The 22,252-nt window shown below is 41.5% G+C and overlaps 1 protein-coding gene across 1 annotated transcript in view; it reads left to right on the top strand.

Annotated features, from left to right (window-relative positions):
* Positions 1-13,115: 13,115 nt before the first annotated feature.
* The window catches only part of MYZAP (myocardial zonula adherens protein), a 91,332-nt gene continuing 82,195 nt past the window's right edge, over positions 13,116-22,252 (top strand). Inside the window, exons 1-2 of the mRNA XM_073303761.1 lie at positions 13,116-13,275; positions 21,450-21,539. Coding sequence (XP_073159862.1) covers positions 13,192-13,275; positions 21,450-21,539 — 174 coding nt within the window. The 5' untranslated portion in view covers positions 13,116-13,191. The remainder of the gene's footprint in view (positions 13,276-21,449; positions 21,540-22,252) is intronic.

Genomic DNA, 22,252 nt, shown 5'->3' with positions numbered 1-22,252 from the left:
TACTAAATTATTCATACTGAGCAGAGGGTCATATGCTGCCCTCTGCACCAGGCTGAACTCCACTCTCACTATGGAAATATGAGGGGAATATTATTTCCATCAGGTTGCTAATGGCACTTTAATTTTATATGGGGATAACCCCCCTCCGCCCCCAGTCCGACTTGACTCCCTGCATGGGTTAGAGTGCTCTCACAGCAGTCTTTGGGAACAGTGAATCATTCATTGCCTTCCTGGGCCTGGCCTCAGACAGGCCATCAGAACTGTAACATGGGCATGGGAGCACTGCCCTGCTTCACAGGGATGTTGTGAGGATAAATCCATTAAAGTTGGGAAGTGCAGAGATACTGCAGTGATGGGGGCATCTACGTGTCATAGGCTACATCCACACAGCAGCTGGGAGGGTGCTTCCTAATGTGGGAGCCAAACATGCGCTTTCTCTGCTTGAGCTAAGCACGGCAAACGTAGCAGTGTAGCCTCAGCAACTTGGACAAGCTGTCTGAATACGTACCCCCAGGCAGGCAGCTAGCCCAAGCCATGGCCAATGCTGCCATGGCCACGCTGTTGTCTAGAGTGTGTTCCTTCCAGTAGAGTTAGTGCAGGTCTGTCCACACACACTGGGAAGCACCCTCAAGCTACTGTGTAGACAGATCCATAAAAAGAAAGTAGCCTAAGGTCATTAGTGCCCAACTCCCATTGAACTTCATGAGGAGTTAGGTCCCTAACTCCCAAGGGCTCCTTTAAAAATCCCAGGCTTGAATGTCATTGTCAAATGTTCAGTTACTGTCTCAGCCAGACAGCCCCAAAGGTGAAAAGTCAGTGTATTAATTCAGTTCTTTCTCCTTACTCCCTGTAAACCAATCAAATTCCTAGATCATGGGAAATCTTATAAGCTCCCTGGCACTGCAACATGCAGATATGGTCCCCTTGCACGGCATTAAGCCAGCCTAAAGACTGCTGTAATTTATGCCGGTTTGCAGTGGGCACAGGGAGCCAAAACCCTGAGGATCCGTATAATATAAGGATGTCTTGACCACTCCCTCTTTTCCATGCTACATCAGCTCCATGTCACCATTACACTGAGGCATTTGGAAATTGGCTGGTTAAATCAGACCACATTACACTGACATGCATTAGCTGCGCCACAGAGGAGGATCCAACCCATCATGAGCCCAAAAGGGAGGAAAGGTTGAAAATGTGAACAAAAGGGATATTTTTGAAGCCTTCTCATCTCCTTTCTGAGTGTTACCAACTTCCTTAGGATGTGAGGTGGCAAATGAAATTCCAGGGGGTCAGATATTTTTTTGTGGAAGTTGTAACAAGGAAGACCTGTTAAAAATCAGCCTTTGATTGGGAAGATAGCTTCAGCCTTATCTATGGAGCAGCTGTGCATGCTCTTTTATGTCAAAGAGCCTTTCTATAGGCTTCTCATACAGTAGAATTCTATAGCAGGGAAATAATCTTCAATTAAATTCTGCAGAGTGTTCCAGAGTTTCTCCTTCTCTGTTCAGTTCTACAGGAATATTCCATAAGGGTAAATTTCTGTCTATTCTTTTAATTCATCTGAATTCTGAAACTATACAGCAGCATATGAAAACCAAAACACTAACAAACTGCATGATGCCCCTCCACTAATCTGAAGACAGCTTATCATAATAACCAGGAAAGAAACATGCCCTACCTTCTTTACAAGAGCTCGTTGTCAAATTTGCAGTCAGAATTTTCTGCTGAACTTTGCACCCCAAATGATTTAACATAAACAAGTGATATACCACAAAACAGTTAATTGAAAGGGGATTTTTAAATTGCTCATGGTCTCCCCAAATATTTACTCAAATAATAAACTAGAAATAAAACAAACACCAGGTGTTTCCTATCTCTCTAGTTTAGATTTTATCTCAAAATACCTACCACTAGAGGCTCAATCCAGCCCCCATGATGGTCAATGGGATTTTTACTATTGAAATCAAATGGAGCAGGATTGCCCTGTGTTACTGTATTAGTATTTTTCTAAATTATAGGGGAGTTGCCTGGATGGAACAGAGTGATAGTCCACTGATCAAGATCCTGTTTGCAACAGTGGCCAATTACCAATGATTCATCATAGGAAGACAAACCCTCCTCTCCATCTCCCACATCACGTCTCATGCCAATTGTGTAATACTGTACTACTGGAAATCTCTCTCTGACCCTAGCCCTGGTCATTTTCATCCTAACAAACAAATCCTTTTATCTGACCATAGCCTAATTTCATATGCTTGTGTGGCTTACCTCTCTTTGAAGTTCTTTGCCTCAGTAATAACCTAGGGTTCCACATGTAATTATATATTGCATTCAAATAATTCCTTTTTTCAAATTTTAAATCTATGGAGCCAGATTCTGATCACAGCTACACTCAGATAAATCCTGAGTAACTCCCTTGACTTCTTGACCATTACCAGACTTATATCAATGCAAATGAGACCAGAAGCTGACCAACTGCCTTTTAATGTTATCTGATATCCCCTTGATCTTGTATTATGGTGAAGGGAAAATAGGAGTTCCAGACAGGTCTTTTCTAAGCCATTCATTATTTTAAACACCTCTCTCTGATCTGTTTTTACTGCTCTCTCTTATAACAACGTGGTTGTAAAATAAATGTACAACATCTCTATTCAAACTGAAACACAATATTAGGTTTTGGGTCTACTTTCTTGTCCACAAAATTGCCATAAATAGGAATTTGAGTTACAGCCATATGAGTCAGACGAAGCTAATGGGGAAGTTTTTCAGTTATTATTTATATATGGCAGCACCTGTGGCTTGGGGTAAATACAGCAGTCCCAAGTCTCTGACCCTTCTATGTGTCAATGTTTAATTTGTACCAAAGCCCACATCACAAATCATAAAAAGCAATTATACCATTGTACCCCTTCTACTAGGGGGAAAAGCCCGGTGGGCAATGGATCCCCATTCAGGCAAAACTCCTGCAAGATACAGTGCTTTAGAGAATCCGTCTCTAGCCAAAACCAGTCTTAGTTCTGTTTCTTCAAGAGCCCAAAATGAGGTCTTGGCCCAAACAAGGCACAGGTGATCTACCCTCCTATTACTCCACCCTAATTAGGTCCAACAAGATACCTTGCTAAACTTGATCCAACTGCTCTCTAAAAAGTTTCTCGGGCACATGGGTAGCTACTTTGAGTGCACATGGTTTTATATAGGTAAGAGCACCCTACAAAGCCCTGGTGTCCCTACCCAACAGAGCTTCGAATCTGAATAGCTCAAGAACATAACAAAATACCCAAATGTAGTAGAATGATGATAGCAAAAAGGTCTATAAGGGAAATTACAATGGTAAAGTGGGGGAGGGAATTCAATGCTTTTTTGTTGTTGTTGCTTAGATTGAGTTCCCAGTTAATGCTACAGAAAATGTTAACTTTAGCATAAATCTTGTAAAATGAGAAGATGGTTGTAATCATAAGAGGCTGTATGGATAACCACAAAGATGAGAATAGGATATTCATACAGCAGGAGCTGTTAGGTCAGAGACTTGAGTGGAGCAAAGGAGTAAGGAGTGGATTTCTCTCGACTGTTGAAGAAGAGGGTATGAAGTCTGAATTTTAGGAATTGTCATTGGATAGTGTCAGGGCTGGATTTAGGGGCAGGTGACCCAGGCGACTGCCTTGGGTGCTGGGCTTGAGGGGTTCTGGGCTCGGGGTGCTGTTCATGTTGTTAGTGACAAAAGGGAAAATAGAATGTTTGAAGCAACATGTTTCAGGTATTCTGTATGTGGCTTCATTTTTCATTTACCTCCTAGAATGTTCTGCGTCTTCGTAGAATCTCACAAGATATCCAAATGTTGAACAAATGGAGGGGGGAGGTGCAAAGACGCTCCTCGCCTGGGGTACCATTTGATCTAGGGTCAACTCTGGATAGCGTTATCTTTTAGATACCCTGGTCAGCACTTGATACTGTTTTGAATGTTTGCTGTTGTTTCCGTGTTACACTTAGATTCAGTGCACTTTCTCATGGACTCACTTACCCTGTGTTTCCATTATAATAACGTTTTGGAATGTCAGATGGAGGAAGAAGCTTGGTGGTTGGGAGGGCTGGGAACAAATTGAGGACATGATCTAAAGCCTGTAGAAATCAATGGCAGTCTTTCCACTTATTTCAATAGGCTTTAGATCAGGCCTTCTTTGTTTGTTCCTGAGGCCTTGTTTACATGTGGAAATTGACCAGAATAATTACTCTTTCATTAATTAGTCCAGAATAAAATAGCTATTGTGCAATAGCTTATTCCACAACAGCTGTTTTGGTCAATTTCCCCATGTAGACAAACACTGTGTCATTTTCAGAAAGTAATATTTTACCTATGCAAGCCTCAGGCTTATCTGGATCTTGTGGCATCTCCAAGCCTATGTATGTTAGAAATCCTATCCTACTGGTTTAATGGCTGATGTTGGCTGGACCCCAAAGTGTGGTATATGGCTTGAAGGTGAATGACTGGGTCTTGTACTATGTCACCTGGACTCAGAAGCAGGGTGGTTCTACCCTCAATTGACTTCCTGCTAATTGGTGATGTGCTGTAATGCTGAAAGAGGTAGGTGAAAGAGAAATAAACCTAACCCATGTGCTGAGCAGATGGACAAGCAAGGATGATGCATTGGAAATCCTGGGAGTGGCTGATCAGGTTTACTGGTAAAACACATGGCAAAGTTTCAAACTATTTGGGTGTGTGATCTCATTTCGTGGATCTCTCATTAAAGGTGCATTTCCCCATGTAACTTGTTTACTCACTCAAATTGCGCTATTGGTAAATTATTTGTTGATTATTTAGTCTCCCTTCTGACCGTGCTTCAGATTATATTGCAATCAAACACAAACGTTGAAAATATTTTTGAGGAAGACCAAAACCATGGCACCAACCTCACCTTAATTTTGTGGAAGTCCAGTTATGAATTTGGGGGCTAAGCCCCATCTATGTAATGAGATGAACTGAAATCCCCGATACAGATCCAAACTTCTCCAAAGCTTGGGCGCATTTGTATCTGTTATGTGAGACTCCTCATATCTCTGCTAAGTACAACTTTGAAACTGGGTTGTGTTATAGTGAATGGGGGAAATAAATGCCTCACTAGGCAAAACCCTTGCAATGGAAAGTATTTCTAGGTAATGCTTCTCCAGACAAAGCTACTTGTAGGTGTTTCTCCCTGAAATTCCAAAATAAGGCAGAACCCAAGCAATCCCCTGGTGAACTGCCCTCCTATTACTGCACACCAGTTAAGTCCAATGAGAGATTTTCTTCTGTGATAATAAATTAAGCTATGACTAACCATGTTCCTCTTTCTATTATTGCAGTGATTTATTTATTGGGGAAACCAGGGAAATCTTGGTCTTGTGGCCTGCTTAGGAATTTTCCTTGAATCTCTGATAAAGATGGGAATTCCAGCTAGGTTTTCTTCGAGAATCACTTGGCCAAGCTTATTCCGATGGGACTCTTGTGATATCAGGGGACTTACACCAAGGTGAATATGGCTCATTATACTGTAGTGAATTTCTCTCGTAGGACTATTTAGTTCTTTTTGGTGTATAAAAAGAAGATAAAACAATGGGCCAGATTCTCTTGCTGTCTAAGGCCAATTTGCTTATATAGCACAAATGCCAGATGCATTCATTACTAGTGTAAGGGGGAATAGAGGGAGGGCTGGGGGGATAAGAACAGCTTTGATACCGCATCTAGGGAGTATACCACAACTTAACTGTAGTAGTAGTAATGGGTGTGTCTATTGTTCCTCTACCTGTCTTAATTTGCTCACTTGCACAGCAGTCATGAGTCCTGCCCCTTGTTCAGTAAAGTTGCTATTTATGTGATTCATTTTTAAAATGACATGCATTCTTCTAAATAAGGCTGTTGATTAATCACAGTTAACTCATGCGATTAACTCAAAAAAATTAACTGTGATTAAAAAAATTAATTGCAATTAATCGCACTGTTAAATAATAATACCAATTGAAATTTATTAAATATTTTGGATGTCTTTCTACATTTTCAAATATATTGATTTCTATTACAACACTGAATACAAAGCATACAGTGCTCACTTCATATTATTTTTATTACAAATATTTGCACTGTAAAATGATAAACAAAAGAAATAGTATTTTTCAATTCACCTCATACAAGTACTGTAGTGCAATCTCTTTATCATGAAAGTACAACTTACAAAAGTAGATTTTTTTTGTTACATAACTGCACTAAAAAACAAAACAAAGTCAAACTTTAGAGCTTACAAGTCCACTCAGTTCTACTTCTTGTTCAGCCAATTGCTAAGAGAAGCAAGTTTGTTTACATTTGCAAGAGGTAATGCTGCCCACTTCTTCTTTACAATGTCACCTGAAAGTGAGAACAGGCATTTGCATGGCACTTTTGTAGCCGGAGTTGCAAGGTATTTATGTGCCAGATATGCTAAAAATTCATACATCCCTTCGTGCTTCAGCCACCATTCCAGAGGACATGCTTCCATGCTGATGATGCTCGTTTAAAAAAAGCATGCGTTAATGAAATTTGTGACTGAACTCCTTGGGGGAGAATTGTATGTCTCCAGTTCTGTTTTACCCGCATTCTGCCGTATATTTCATGTTATAGCAGTCTCACTTCCACAGCAAATTTGACAAAATACAAAGAAGGTACCCACATGAGATTTCTAAAGACAGCTACAGCACTCGACCTAAGGTTTAAGAATCTGAAGTGCCTTCCAAAATCTGAGAGGGATGAGATGTGGAGAATGCTTTCAGAAGTCTTAAAAGAACAACACTCCGATGCGGAAACTACAGAACCCAAACCACCAAAAAAGAAAATCAACTTTCGGCTGGTGGCATCTGACTCAGATGATGAAAATGAACATGCTCGGTCCACTCTGCTTTGGATCGTTATTGAGCAGAACCCGTCATCAACATGGACGCATGTATTATGGAATGGTGGTTGAAGCATGAAGGGACATATGAATCTTTAGCGTATCTGGCACGTAAATATCTTGCGATGCCAGCTACAACAGTGCCATGCGAACACCTGTTCTCACTTTTAGGTGACATTGTAAACAAGACATGGGGAGCATTATTTCCTACAAATTGTAACCAAACTTGTTTGTCTGAGCAATTGGCTGAAGTAGAACTGAATGGACTTGTAGGTTCTAAAGTTTTACATTGTTTTGTTTTTTGAATGCAGTAATTTTTTGTACATAATTCTACATTTGTAAGTTCAACTTTCATTATAAAAAGATTGCACTTCAGTACTTGTATTAGGTGAATTTAAATATACAATTTCTTTTGTTTTTTACAGTGCGAATATTTGTAATAAAAAATAAAGTGAGCACTGTATTCTGTGTTGTAATTGAAATCACTATATTTGAAAATGTAGAAAACCTCCAAAAATATTTAAATAAATGGTATTCTATTATTGTTTAACAGTGCAATTAATCACAATTTTTTTTAATTGCTTGACAGCCCTACTTCTAAACTGTCCTTCCACCTCTTTTGTGTATGCTTATGGGAATAAATCTATTACTCATTTATTTTGTGCCAGTGTTTATACTTCAGTATCTTCTATCATTGCATTGTACTCTGCAACTTATCACTGTCAGCTGTGACCTTTTCACTTCTTACAGTTAAGCAGGTTGTCAGGCCTGGTTGTACTTAGAGGAGAGATCTACATGGATAATCTAAATGCTACAGGAAGAGGAAGTAGAGATGGTTAGTTTGCAGGTGTTACTCTTCCAGTTGAGTTGGTACTGAAACAATGCCACAGTGTGGTGGAATGGGGCACCGTGCTGTGATGGGTTCCTCCCGGGGTGCCACCTGGAACTAAGGTACCACTGAGCGCCCTGGACCCACCAGCCTGGGCTCCCTCTCACACTGTACTGCTGCGACAAGCTGCAAAGCCCTCCAGCCTGCACTTTCACCAGCATTCATACAGGCAGGGACACACCCAGCTGCAGTTACACACAGGCTCTCTAACCACCAGCTTCCCAGCCTGGGACCCCCAAAGCAGTACTGTCCTGCCCTGGTCAAATCTGGCCAGTATATTGGTTTAATACCCAGTCCGCTTCCCCCTCAATGCGAAGAGAACAGTGCACACTTGTGGAAACCAAGCAGAGATTTTCCCCAAGCACTCCAGTCAAAGCTCACTGGTTTAGATTATAACATAAAATAAGTTTATTAACTACAAAAGGATAGATTTTAAGTGATAGCAAACTGATCAAAGCAGATTACTGAGTAAATAAAACCGCAAACTGAGCTTAACATACTAGATAGGGTGAGAATTTGCTAATTCATATCCTACCTGAGTGATAAACAGGCTGGCAGATTCTTAAGGCACAAGCTGCCTTTGCTTTGCAGCTTGGGTTTCCCAGGTTTTCATACACAGCTAGAAATCCCTTTAGGGACCATCACTTCCCCCCCATTCAGTCTTTGTTCCTCAAGTTTTTCCAGGTGTGGTGTTGTAGGAAGAGTGAGGTCCCAGCATGATGTCATTTCCCCCCTTTTATATCTTCTTCCCACTTGCTGAAAAGCTCTTTTCCCATTGTGTAGTGCTATCTTTGAGAGGTTTCTACTGTACATCATTCCTGGGGTAATCCTTGTGCTTGTGTACATTTCCTCAATAAGCCATTAATATCGCTTGGCCTTTTTACTGTTGTATGTGAAAGGCTGCTTATGGGTGTTTTCAACCTCACAACATGTTTCAGTAACACATACATAGCCAAACTTCATAATGTCACATAGATGATCGCACATACAATACAAGATATTAATGACTTGCAGATCAAGACTTTTAGAATGATACCTCACAAGGCATACTTTGTACAAAACATATCCTAATTACGTGATAGTGGTGAATATTGGGGTGCCGGGGTGTCACACGTGCTACTGGAGATTTCATCTTCTGGATATAACATAAAACTTGAAGCCCTAAGAACTTATAGCATTATACTTTTTGACCACATTGCACCCATGAGGTGGCCACCTCTCAGTGATGGATGAAGTTGCGTGTGTGTGTATGTATGTATATACACACGCTTCTCTATCTATAAATTACACTTTTAAATTTTATTAAATCTACCTAACCAGTGCTCTGTGTGCATGTACAATTGATATATACAGAGAGAGAGAGAGAGAGAGCTAATATCCAATAGCAAAATCTTCCCCAAATTAGAATCTTTAGTGGCCTAAGAACTTTAAAGCTGCTTGATTATTTTTCACAGGATGTATGCTAAGCACTTTCTGATAATTGGGTCTCTTTAAGGTATCACATGTTGGGCAACCAAATACACTCGTTATGCTTTAAAACCTTGGCTGTAGTTCTTGTTAGACTGCGTGTTGCTCAAGAATGATCATTAAGGACCTGATCCTGAAATCATTATCTGCCTGATACAATGTTTATTGCTCTGAGTAGTCCTACAAACACACACTGCGAAAGTGCGTACAATTACATGTATGCACAAATGCAGTTGAATCCCATTTCTATTGGCATTGTTTTGTTTGGTTAGGTGAGTTGCAGGTGCTCAGACCCACTCCAGCTGAGGCTTTGAGTGACTAATCCTCTGTGGGACATTCTCTTTTGTGGTTCCTACCTCTTACACAAGAAATCACTCACTCAAGAAATCACTCAAGAAATATCATTGTGTTATTATTCTTCACCTATCTATCAGGAATGTTCTGAGCCTTTATTAATGCTTATAAAGCACTCCAAGAACCTCAGCAGAAAGGTGCTGTGTAAGTTTAAAGGTGCTGTGTAATTATTAGAAGTACAGTAGATAATGAGAAATCAATGCAATCCTGCTACACAATTCCATATTCTCATTAATATTTTCATATAAATATGAAATTTATCATATAAATAGCAATTAACCCCAGGGGTTCCTTTTTAGATTGAACCCTACAGTAACTGAAAATAACTTCAATAAGGTAGAGAAGGGGTAGTGAGAACCCAGCAAACTGAAATACATATACAGAAATGCTTTCCACAATTACATTTGAAGTCAGTGGGGCTTCTTACATGCTTAAATATCTTGTTGAATTGGGTTCCTAAATACCTTCCATGATTCTGTTCATGTGATAGTCTTTGCTGTAAATGGAATTCATGGGTAAGGGACAATGAAGGCTGCATATCCTTTAATCTCACTGGCAAGTGAAGCCTCTTCAGAAGCTTAAGTATAACACTTCACTCTTTGGGCTTGTACATACTGGCACTTACTTCAGTATAACTTAAGTCACTCAGGGTGTGGAAAAGTGACGTAAGTTACACAGACCTAAGTGCTGGTGTGGACAGTGGGAGAAGCTCCCCATTGACATAGCTACCGCCACTGGGAGAGGTGGAGTAATTACGCTGATGGGAAAACTGTCTCTCATCGGCATAGAGTGTCTGCTCTAGTCGTGCTTCAGTGGAGCAGCTATATCGGTACAGCTGCAGCAAGTCTAGTGTAGACTAGCCCTTTGTGTAGCAATAAAAAATGGGATTTTGTTTGGCTTCATAACCCATGTGTGAGTCCATGCCTTGATGTGGAAACTTATGATTCTTCATGAATCCTACAGCATTATCATTCCATTTGACAAGGCATTGCCAAACAATCACTCCTCCTTCCATAGCTTACTTCCTTCACACCTTGCCAGCTATTGACCTTTCTTTCCTGAAATATGGGTGGTGCTGCTTTGCGGAAGAAGAATCCATCCCTTTAAAATGCCTACATGTAGACATGTACACTTCACAGCATTGTAAACTCTGCCTTTGTTAATTGAAGGCTGGATTGCCCTTTCCTGCAGAAACGCCCATGGGAGGCGAACTGGAAGGATTTCATTGCAGTTGTCCCCTCATTAGTCAGAGAAGGAAGTTTTACTTCCTTCCTGTGTGGGAAGAGCCATTGGTCAGGCCTTCAAACCTGCTTATCCACAGAAGCCCAAGGCCATTTGTATGGAGGCCTTGTAGGTCCCCTCCCTGACAGCACAGGTCCCCTGATCACCTTGAAGAGAGCTTCCCATTCTGGAGGGAGTCTGCAGAAGTTATAGTACCTTTTTCAGGGAATTTGTGTGAGGATGGGGGGAGGATGGGATGGGTCCTCCCTAGCCCACTACTACCAACCTGAGACCTTAACTACTCCTTATCAAAAGCCTGTGCAACTCCTTTCCGTCCACATGGATCCCAACTCTGCAGATGGCTCTCTATATTGTGCTAGGAAAGGGTGACGGTGGGCAGGGGGACACTCGAGGTAGAAGGGGTGAAAACTTGATAGTTCACTGCAAAGTTTTCCTTTTTCCATTTCAGATTAGTTCCACTTCTTTAGCATTCCTGAAATCAGAAAACACCAAAGCTAATAATGATATCCTTAATTATATTATTACGTACATCTCAAATATGGTATATTTTTCTACAACTTTTGCCCTTCAGGTGTGACGTCCTATTACCATGATTACACTGCATAAGGCAGACACACAGAGCCTAAGAAAGTAACTGTGTGTGTATACATACACAAAGTTACATGGTGAATGAGACAGGGGTTTTGCAGTTCCCTTGTCTCATTTGCTGTGCACCATACTACTGACAGTTAACTTCTGTGTTTGTCCAGGCTGTATAATTGCTTCAGTTCTATTCTCAGAAGCAAAGAGAGGGAGAATAAGAAAGAAGGAAGTAAAATGAAACGGGAAAAACAAGTATCAAAGACTTTAAGCTAAATAAGCTTTAAAGACCAAACTAACCCAGAACCTGTAATTAACAACAACCCACTATAGGTATATAAACCTTATTATTGTCTCTTTCTCTCCCCTCCCCTCCTTTGTTAGAATCTAAACTCTTTGGGGAATGGGCCATATCTTATTGTCTGTAAAATGCTATATCATTTTATGGGCATAAATAATTAATGAAACACAAAAACTGGATGAGGTAATATTTTTTAATGGGTCAACTTCTATTGGTGAAAGAAACAAGAGAAGAGTTCTGTGGAGCTCCAAAGCATCTCTTTTACCAACAGATGTTGGTTCAATTAAAAAAAAATTACCACGCCTACCTTCCCTCCCCCCCTTTGCCCCCTGGATCCTGGGACCAACACACCTACAACACTACAAGTAAATAACTATGTCTTATACTGTTTACTAAGTGTAAAAGACAGAATACTAAGTGTAAAAGATGGAATGCTTGGCTATCTGTCACAAATAAATACAATACATGCAAGTATAGGCACACTATATATATTCAAACAGGCACACGATGCATATGTATTTATACACTGTGCATTTACAATATCCACATTCATACACACAAGCACTCACTCTGCATACATACACTATGCTTCCATACGATATGCATACAAATACTTATGCACTATGAACAATCACTGTACACAAATAGGATATAAATCCATGCTAGGTCCATGAGTGGAGCTTCTAGATTCTGCTGAAATACAAGTAATAACTAACAGACAAAGCACCCACCACAAATACCCAGTGCGCACACCTGCCGTGCGTGCACACACTGACCAATACCCAGTGCGCACACCTGCCGTGCATGCACACACTGACCAATACCCAGTGTGCACACCTGCCGTGCGTGCACACACTGACCAATACCCAGTGCGCACCCATGCTGTGAACACACCAACACATACCCAGTGTGCACACCTGCCGAGCATGCACACAGCCACGCTACCCAGTGTGCACACCTGCTGTGTATGCACACACCCACAAATGCCCTACATGCACCCCCCCACACAAATACCCGACGCACACATCCGCTGTGTGCACACCCCCCCCACACAAATGCCAGCTGCACACGCCTGCTGTAGAGCTGTACATACACCCACAACTACCCAGTGCACACACCTCCTGCACACTCACCCACCCATGCCTAGTGCACACACCCGCTGTGCATGCACACACCCACCCAGGCCCCGTCGCACCCGTGCACGCACCTGCTGCACACACCCATGCCCCGCGCACCCCCCCGCGAACAGGCCGGGCACACAGGGGCCGCCCCGCTGCGTTGCTGACGAGACGCCCGGCGAGCGATAAAACGCGGGTTGCCTGACGAGTCCGGGGAGCACCGTGCTCGCCCGGCGGGCGCGGCGGCCCCTCCCCGGGGCGTTGGCTGGAGCCGCACCTGCTGGCCCCGGCCGGAGCGGGGCGGCTGGGCCCGGCGCCAGTCACTGAGGGGGAAGGCGGCGAAGGAGGATGCTGCGCTACAGCTCCGCGCTCACCATCACCACCACCGTCCCCAGGCCGCCCGCCGGCGGCAGCGGCCCCGGCGAGAAGCGGGTGAGTCACCCGGGAGCGGCCTCTCAGCCTGCCCAGCTCGGCCGCGGGGGGCGCTGGGTCCCCCCGGGCTGCTTCCCGCGCGGTGCTGCTGCCCCCGAGCCAGGGGTGAAGCCAGGCCTGGGGCCGCTCCTCGCGCGGGACCCCAGAGAGTCCTGCGGGCTAACTCTGAGCGGGCACCGTGTGGGCCAGGCTCCGCCTGGGGCTGCTCCCCGCTGGTCTGAGCTGGGCTTTCGGGCAGGGGTGGGCGCTAGTGCCCGAAACTCGCCTTGGCTTAGGGCACGTTCTGCTGTTTCACCCTCCTCCCGCCACAAGCGGCTGCCCAAATCCGCACTCGCCAATGGTAACCGTGAGCCCTAGTGTGCGGGGTCCGGTTATCAACACCAGGCTCGGCCAGCGCTGGCTCGGAGGAGCGGAGAGACTGCGGGCATTCCGCTCTGTGGAGAGCGCAGCAGAATCCAGGAGTCTTTTCTTCTCCCCCATTCGCTAAAGGAGCTTTTACAATGTAGGGCAAATGTCTAGTTCCCCATTTCTACTCCGCGTAGCCAGCAAGGTTAGAACAGAGCAGAAAGAAAAGGAGGACTTGTGGCACCTTAGAGACTAACCAATTTATTTGAGCATAAGCTTTCGTGAGCTACAGCTCACTTCATCGGATGACAGAAAGAAGTCTGACTTGGTTTAATGTACATACTTTAATAAGGATTGTTTTTAAAGGGCAGAACGTATATTTGTCCAGCAGTGTTTGCCCTCTAGCTATACATGTGTACAGGAAGATGTAGTTTACTAATGATTTTTCTTTTGAATAGAAGAAAAATGTGCCAAAATATATTTTATTGCATGGCAAAGACTAGAGCTGTAAAAGAAAGCGTATTGGTCTCAAGAGAAATACTGTGCCCCAGATCCTCAAAGGTATTTAGGGGTATAACTCCCTTTGCGGATCTGGACCTGTGCTTTTCGTTTTTTATGTTATGTTTTTTCAGAATTAATGTTTCTACTCTAGAGAGAGAACACACTTGACATCAAGATGCACAATTTCAAAGAAGAACAGTTCAAAGAAAATATTGCAGGATACTGCAAAATAGTGGTTTGTTTTTTTTTAAAATCTTCAGTAATTAGTTTAGAGCAAAAACTTTCCCTCTATGTATTTTGGCAGACTTCTTTTTTTCCCCCCCAATCTGTGCTTCATCTTTGTTTCTGTTCCAATCGAATTATCTACTGAAAACAGGATCAAATTTTGTGGGCTCTACAATGAGGTTTTCTTTTACTAGTCATAATATTGTGGCTCCAGTTTTTCCAGGTGTGCAGTTGTTTACAAACATCCAGCTGGATTTAAAGAATCAAGGACTTTCACATGCAGATGACAACAGATTAAGGATGCTTAAATTAATGCCTTAGATGCTGTAGCTAGTGGGTGTTGCTTTAAACCCATGAGCCTTTTAAATAGAACAATATTTAAATATTTTGGAATCTTTCATAATCAAGATAAGATCGGTAATGATGATGTAAGAATCTGCTTGGCAAGTCTTCTAAATGTTGTTAAAATTCTGGCAGATATAGTGACAAGAATGTTCCTACACCCACCCTACTTTAAATAGCTTTTTCAGTACTATAACAACATATGCTGTTATCATGAGAGGACACACATTCTTTACCTGCTGTAGTGGCAATAAATCAACAAGGATCAGGTGATAAGCTTGTCATTACAAACCAGTGTTGTTGTGTGACTAATCTTTTTAGAGAGACAAGGTGGGTGAGGTAATGGCTATGTCTACGCTACAGACCTTACAGTGGCACAGCTGTACTGCTGCAGCTGTGCTGCTGTAAAGTCTCTTGTGTAGCCACTCTGTGCTGATGGGAGAAATCTCTCCTGCTGGCATAATTAAACCACCCCAACAAGTGGCGGTAGCTATATTGGCAGTAGACACTCTCCCATTGACATAGCGCTGTTCTCCCCGATGCTTTTGACAGTGAAAATTATGCGGGTCGGGGGGGGGATGTTTTTCACACCCGTGATCAACAGAAGTTTTGCTGACAGAAGTGCTAGTGCAGACAAAGCTGGTATCTTTTTAATGGACCTACTTCTGTTGATGAGAGAGACAAGCTTTCAAGCTAACACAGAGCTGTTCTTTTGGAATACATAATAGTTATCTCTGTTCATCTAACAGCAACACCCACCTGTTCATCAGAGAACACAAAACCAGTGAGGAATGTTATCATGACACCTGTTGCATACAGTAACCAGTGAGACTGGTGAAGTTGCTGTAGCAAAGTCATCTGCCTTTGTATGCTAGGAGCCAGTTAACTCTCTGACTTCACTCTTCATCACAAATATAAGGAGTAAACAAACTTAGACTCATGGTGGGTGAGAAGCGAAGTTATTAAACCGGAAAATTAGAAAGCTTTGGAAACTGCAATTATTATTATTATTTTATTATAGTAATAATAAGGAAATAAGATATTTTAGTGGAGAATTACATAGTATAATGTGGCCTTACTTCCTAATTCTTAAGAATAAAGTGATTCCCATCCTCATTATTCATAATAAGTTTCATGTTTGATATTTTTCTTCTAAACAGGTTAATATTGAGAGTATATTTTAGAATACAAGTTTTTTTTTTTAACTTAATCTACTCTAGCCTACATTCCAGGACAAAGTAAAAATATGTAGTTCTGGTAATTTGTAAGAATGCAGTCCCTTTTTCTAGTGGCAACAACGGAATTAATTTGCAAGTAAAACTCTCTTTTGTAGTGAAAAGTTAGCTCCCAAACATGGCTATTCAAAAAAGGGAATGAAAACACTTGGAATAACAAATGAAGTAAAATTACACCCAACACAAGATGTCATAGTTCCATCTACCTGGAATCACAGGAAAAGTGTCCATTAATCATGTTGTTTTAGAGATGAATCTAAAGGTGGCTATAATTACATTTTTTCCACAGATTGTCTGTCAATTGTACCTTATCACCAGATTAATCTTTCTGCACTGACTGAAACTAAAGACTTGTTTCTTGTCTTGTCTTCAGAAGTTTAGAATAACTTCGGACCCTATGCAGAGTGAGTGGTTCTTAAGCTTCACCCATTGAGCAAAGATCAAAAAAAGTCTATGGAGGCAAGCAGCAGGGAATTACTCGACAAAATTCCAGTCCCCAAACCACTTGAGTGCCAGAAGCAATTGTATCTTTATTGGCATAACCAATAACATCTCCGGCTTTTTGATCCCACACCCTCTAAAGTCAGTGGGAATTTTGACATTTTCAGTAGTTGGGTCAATATTGAGCGTCTTACTCCAGTGGGAGCAATATGGAGATCTTAGGAAGGACAGATTATCAATAGACAAATATTACTTTGCTAGAAAAATATCATTTTGGTCATTCTAACCCTATTGCTGGCATTCTGGCTCCACATATTTCACTAGTATTTTGCTTTAAAAAAAAAGTCTGCAGAACATTTGTCAAAATAATCATTCAGGGTTTGAGTCTGTTACTCTTACTTGTGTAAAGCAGACCCCTGCTTATTCAAGGAGCATGCTGCTCAGTGTGAATAAGGATTGTGGAAGTGGGGCCCTATTTTTTTTTAATATAGTCTAAAATTTTAAACTTACCTTCAGTATTTTCTTTTTAAGTGCTATATTGCAACAAACTATCTTTGGTGATATCCTGCATGATATAAGCATGTCTCCAATTATTAACTTCCATTCCATTTGGCAAACTAATGTTAAGAGCTGTAGTGAACCTGTCTTTGCTTCCCTGTGTGTGCATCAGTCTCACAGATGACATCCAGCGTAGCTCTGGGAATATTGCTCATAGGTTGGTGGTTATCGCAGAGTAAACAGTGGGCACATAGTATTGTCCAAATTGGGATTACTTTCTTTGTTGAGTAGTTTGCTAAAACTGTGGTCACTGCAAATTATAAAGTTTACAAGTGATGGATTTTTTTAGATTGTTTCTGATTCTTTATAAAACCAAAGTTATACCCCTACATCTACCAGGAGTTCAGTAATAGCATGATACGGTCAATTTCATTCTAACCTGTTGTGAGGGATAGCTCAGTGATTTGAACATTAGCCTGCTAAACCCAGGGTTGTGAGTTCAATCCTTGAGGGGGCCATTTCGGGATCTGGGGCAAAAATTGGGGATTGGTCCTGTTTTGAGCAGGGGGTTGGACTAGATGACCTCCTGAGGTCCCTTCCAACCCTGATATTCTATGATGACATGGAGGTAGATGGGCGAATGCTTCCAGTCCATAACTTGGCTGCCTACTCAGAGTACCGGTGCGTCTATGCTACAAGCTCTACAGCAACACAGTACTTGTTATAGCAACTGAAAGGGTCTTTCCACATAACCCCAGTGTTTCAGTCCATTTCTTCTTCACTTTCAGCTCAGTCATATTTCTCCGCCCTTCACCCAGCACTTAGTTCAGTCTCTCCCTAGTCTGTATCTGAGGTACCCCGTCTTTTTCTGAGGAATTTCTGCAACCATCCCCACAGCTAGAGAGTGCTGGGGTTGATTCCCTCTGGAGCTCATTACAATTGTTCCTTGATTTGACCAATAAATTTGTGAACAAACAATGCAAAACGCTACTTCCCCAAGAGGCAACATCAGCTGAGGATCTGGCCACATGTGTATGTAACTTGTGTGGGGGGAAAAAAAAATCTTTCAATTACATTTTCTATTAAAATTGAATGGGAGAGTTGGTTCAATGCTTTGTGGCATCAGAGATTCTGGAATCCCAAGTGAGGTTGTGTGAGTATATGCCCAATCTGTTTTATGGCGTCATGCAGCTACTTCTTTCATGTGCCCCTTGAGACAAACCGTCAGGCTGGTGTTCGTCCAAAAGGCTAGTGACTGGTTCTGTTTGAAAATGTGTGATTGTTTTCTGTGGCATTTGCAGAGATGTTGGGATTGGTACATGGGTTCTGATTTAATTGGGGATGTATGGTGATTGTGAAAGTGTGGGTACAGTCCTGTTTGGTAAAATTCCATTTCTGCAGGGTGATGAGGTGCAGTTTCTTCATCTATGTCTCCTAAAGGGTCTGTAGAATTTGATGGGGGATCCCAGTCTTGTCAACTGATGAACTCTACAACAGTCTGGCCTTTAGTATTCTGTGAGCATTGCAAGCTGAAATGTGAAACAGTAAAGTTTTTGTTTCACTTTGCTGCTTGAAGTACTCAGAGCAGAAATACTGATGAAAATATGATCTTCTGGAGTGTGTGTGCATATGCGTACTGCTATGCGCCTGAGGGGATGGGGAAATAAAGGGCAGAGAAAAGAAGGGCTCCTAGGCGTTATGGTAATATAAATACAGTAATGTTTTGGGGGGATAATAGAGAATGAAGTATGAAAAGGGTGCTACCTTGAATTTTTTTTAAACTTAAAGAAAAAGAAAGAGGAGAAAGGAAAAATATAAATATCCGTGGTCTCAGCCAACCAAAGAACCAATGAAAGAACCAGTCAAAGAGCTGGGGATGCTGTGCAATTGCTAAACCTAACTTATTACTCTTCCCAGTTATTCAGTTTCCTGCACTCTGATTGTGGGTCTGCATAATTATTGTTTGGGTGCAGTAACCAAATAGCATGTGAATCTCATTCCCTGTACTCTGGCAGACAGTCACTGTTCACCAGTCAGCGTATGGGGACTTGTATAATTTCAGTATGATTACTGACAAATAATTTTACTGTGAATATTTAAATCAACTGCTGACTGGCTCCTTTGTTGAATGCCATGCACTTTGCTTGCTTCAAAGATGGTGTATGCTTCTGTTTATCGTTCTCTTGTCTGTGAACAAGAAAAATACCTAAAATCAAAGAAATAGAGGTTGTCAAATCACTGAAAGGGAGACTGTATTCAATTCTGTCTGGTCTGAAATCACTGGGAGCAAGATTTGGCCTTCTTTCTTTCATCACCTTCCCTTGCAACCCCCTAAATTCCCTTGTGTTCCCTTGCCATCCTACGGGTCAGGAAGGTGCTTGTCTCCACAAGAACACTCATAAATGTTTGTCTTTGTTTGCTTATATTGGAAGACTGCCCACCTCTCCCTTCTGGTTCATGCCTGTAAACGAATATGTATTAGGGAGAAGAGCCTTGCTAAGTTGATGGGAGGAAAGAACAGTGGAAAGTAAAAATTAAGGGGATGGGTGGGGGAAAAGGGGTGATAAGAGGTGTATATGGGCTTCCTGATAGTCATATTTTGTGCCAATAAACTCCAAAGTCAAGGAGTTTAGTAGTGTAGGGTACGGTTATTAACTTATAAACAGGAAGTGCCTTAAATTTCTCTGTTATAATGGCTGAAAGGAAGAATCTGGAATTCTCTTTAATGACAGTTACAGATACCACCTAATCAGTGTCAAAAGCCAGTGTACGTGGACACAGTCAAGGTTGTATTCATCGTTTAAAAATAAATCACATTGTTTGTTCCTCTGGAAACTGGAAATTAAAATGTTTCGTTACCAAATTTAACATCCTTCATCACATGTACTTTGGCTTGTTGTTGTAGGTTTGATAATGAATGCTGATTAATGGCATTGAGCTCTTTTTGTGTTTAAAATTGTTTTGCAAATGGATCTAAAGATCTAAATCAGTGATACTCAGACTGAGTCTCGCTTGTGAGCCACAAGTGGCTCTTTAATGTGTCTCCTGCAGCTCTTTGCAGCACATGATATTAAAACACTGTGATTTAATTATTAACCAATCTGGATGTTTTTACTATGTTGTTAAACAACTGTAGTTGATAAAATAATATGTGGTGAGTTATTTTGCTGAGTAAAAACTAAATATTTCCCGTCATACTGTTGAAATATGAATATATAGCACTATAGTAAATGAAACAAAGAATTCATGTGATGGTGTCTTTTGGGTAATGTTGATCACTAATTTGGCTCCTGAACCACTGAGGTCTGAGTATCACTGATATAAATGGATCTAAAGGGCCTTGAAAGTGAAGACCAGTAGCTTATGTTCAAAGTGACAGAGCAAGGGGAGTTAATAGAGGGATGAACTGGTCAAAGCAACAGGCTGAGAAAATGATCTGTGCAGTAGCAATTTCAGTGAATATGAGTGAAACAGGATTGCATTTTTCAATGCTGGAGAAAAGGATGTAGTAATTGAGGCATGAGGGCCTGGATGAACATTTTAGCTGTGTGGATGGATAGGAAAGGCCATAGCTTAGACCTATTACGCACAAAGAATTGTGAAGAATTAGACATGGAGGTCAGAATCCAAGATGATACCCACATTATAGGCCTGCGTGACAGGTAGGACGGTAATGGTGTCCATAGTGGCTGAGAAAGCGGGAGGGAGGGATTTTTGTGGGGAGGCGAATTTAAGAGCTAGACATCCACAAGGAGATGTCAGAGAGAGTCTGGGATTTTTGTTTGGACAGAATGTGTTTTGTATTTCAATAGTTGGTATCTATTGCTTAGAAATCATTTATTGCTTTTTATTGTAGCACCTAAAGGCTCCAGCCAAGACTGGGACCCTGTCATGCTAGGCACTGAAAAAACTTGTAATAAAAGACAGTCCCTGCCTCAAAGAGCTTACAATCGAAACAGACAACAAAGGGAAACAATGTGATGGGAAAATAGTATTATTAACCCCATTTCACCAACGAGGAAGTGGCTTTTCCAAGATCACATAGGAAGAGGGACCTTGATTACACTTTTTTATGAAAGCGTTTATGAACTTTTGGCCATGTGCATAATTTACCAATGTGATTAATCTCATTGAATTCAGTGGAACTAAACTCATGAGTGTTTCCAGGATCAAGCTATTGGTATGTCCTCGACATAAAAACAGGGTCTGTTCTAGAAAGCATTTTGTGTTTTCAGATACTGAATCTCCCATTTTAAAGATCAAAGATGTGCCAAATTTCAATCCAAGGCAGAGAAACTGAAGAAAACTATTTTCAGTGTTAGTGTATTTCAATCCCCAATGTCATTTGGGTGAACATAGCAAAACCCCATTTCAGTCAACAGCATGTTATTGTTTCAGGTATGTAATGTTCTCCTTGAATTAGTTCTTGCCAGCTAAAGAACCCAGCCATTAGAAAGTAACTTTTTCCATTGTTTGTGGCATGGATGAAAACTCAAAAACTAGTGCATCTTATTTTGTAGAGGGGTCTGTTAAAATGACCTTTCTTAGCATTCTTAAAACTGAAAGAAAACCTTTGTTTCTTTCTAGATGAATGTCTGTAGATTACGCCTAACAGTGCCACCTGATGAAGGCTCATTTTCTGAACAAGGAGCAAATAAACCGGAAAGAACAAAAAAAGTAAGTGCATTGGGTGTAGGCTGGCATTTACGAGCACGCAATCAGTAACAATCAGAATGTGTTTGTTTCATCCCTTCCACAGAAATAAGATTAACATTGATGGGAATTTCAACATCTTTGCAAATTTAAGAAAAGAAAATTGACATTTCACATAAAAGTTATACTGTGTTCAAAACTGAGGTATGGGTGAGCTCTGAAGTTGGTGGCAGCAAAATTGTGCCTGGAGGTATAAGGGTTAGAACAGTTTTGCAACACATAGGCTCTAGGTGATGGGCAGTTGAGGTACTTGCAAGATTTTATTATTTAATATTTGTAACAGAAGCCCAAATCAAGATCAGGGCCCCATTGTGTTAGGCACCATACAAGTGCCTGCAAAGGCAAGGTCCTTGTCCTGAATAGTTTACCATCTTAGGGTTTGATCCTGCAAAGTCTTAAACGTATGAATGGTCCCCATTGGTTTCAGTGGGACTACTTGTTTGTGTAAAGTTCTGCATATGCTTAAGTTTTTTTGCAAGATTGGTGTCTTAAAAATGTGAGTTTGAACTGGCCTTCATATGACTTTTGGGGCCGGGGGGGAGTGAAGTGTAAGTTGTTAGACCGATACTGATGGGAAAAATACAAAAGAAGGAAATCCAGGTTCTTCTGGGAAGAAAATGGTACGAGAGCAGTGCGGTGAGAGAGACAAAGGGTCCAGTTCTGTTCCTACAGAAGCA

Source organism: Lepidochelys kempii, chromosome 10 (genome assembly GCF_965140265.1).
Source record: "Lepidochelys kempii isolate rLepKem1 chromosome 10, rLepKem1.hap2, whole genome shotgun sequence".
NCBI classification, from domain to species: domain Eukaryota; kingdom Metazoa; phylum Chordata; order Testudines; family Cheloniidae; genus Lepidochelys; species Lepidochelys kempii.
Note: the sequence above shows the minus strand (reverse complement) of the source record. Positions and strands in the feature narration are given on the sequence as shown.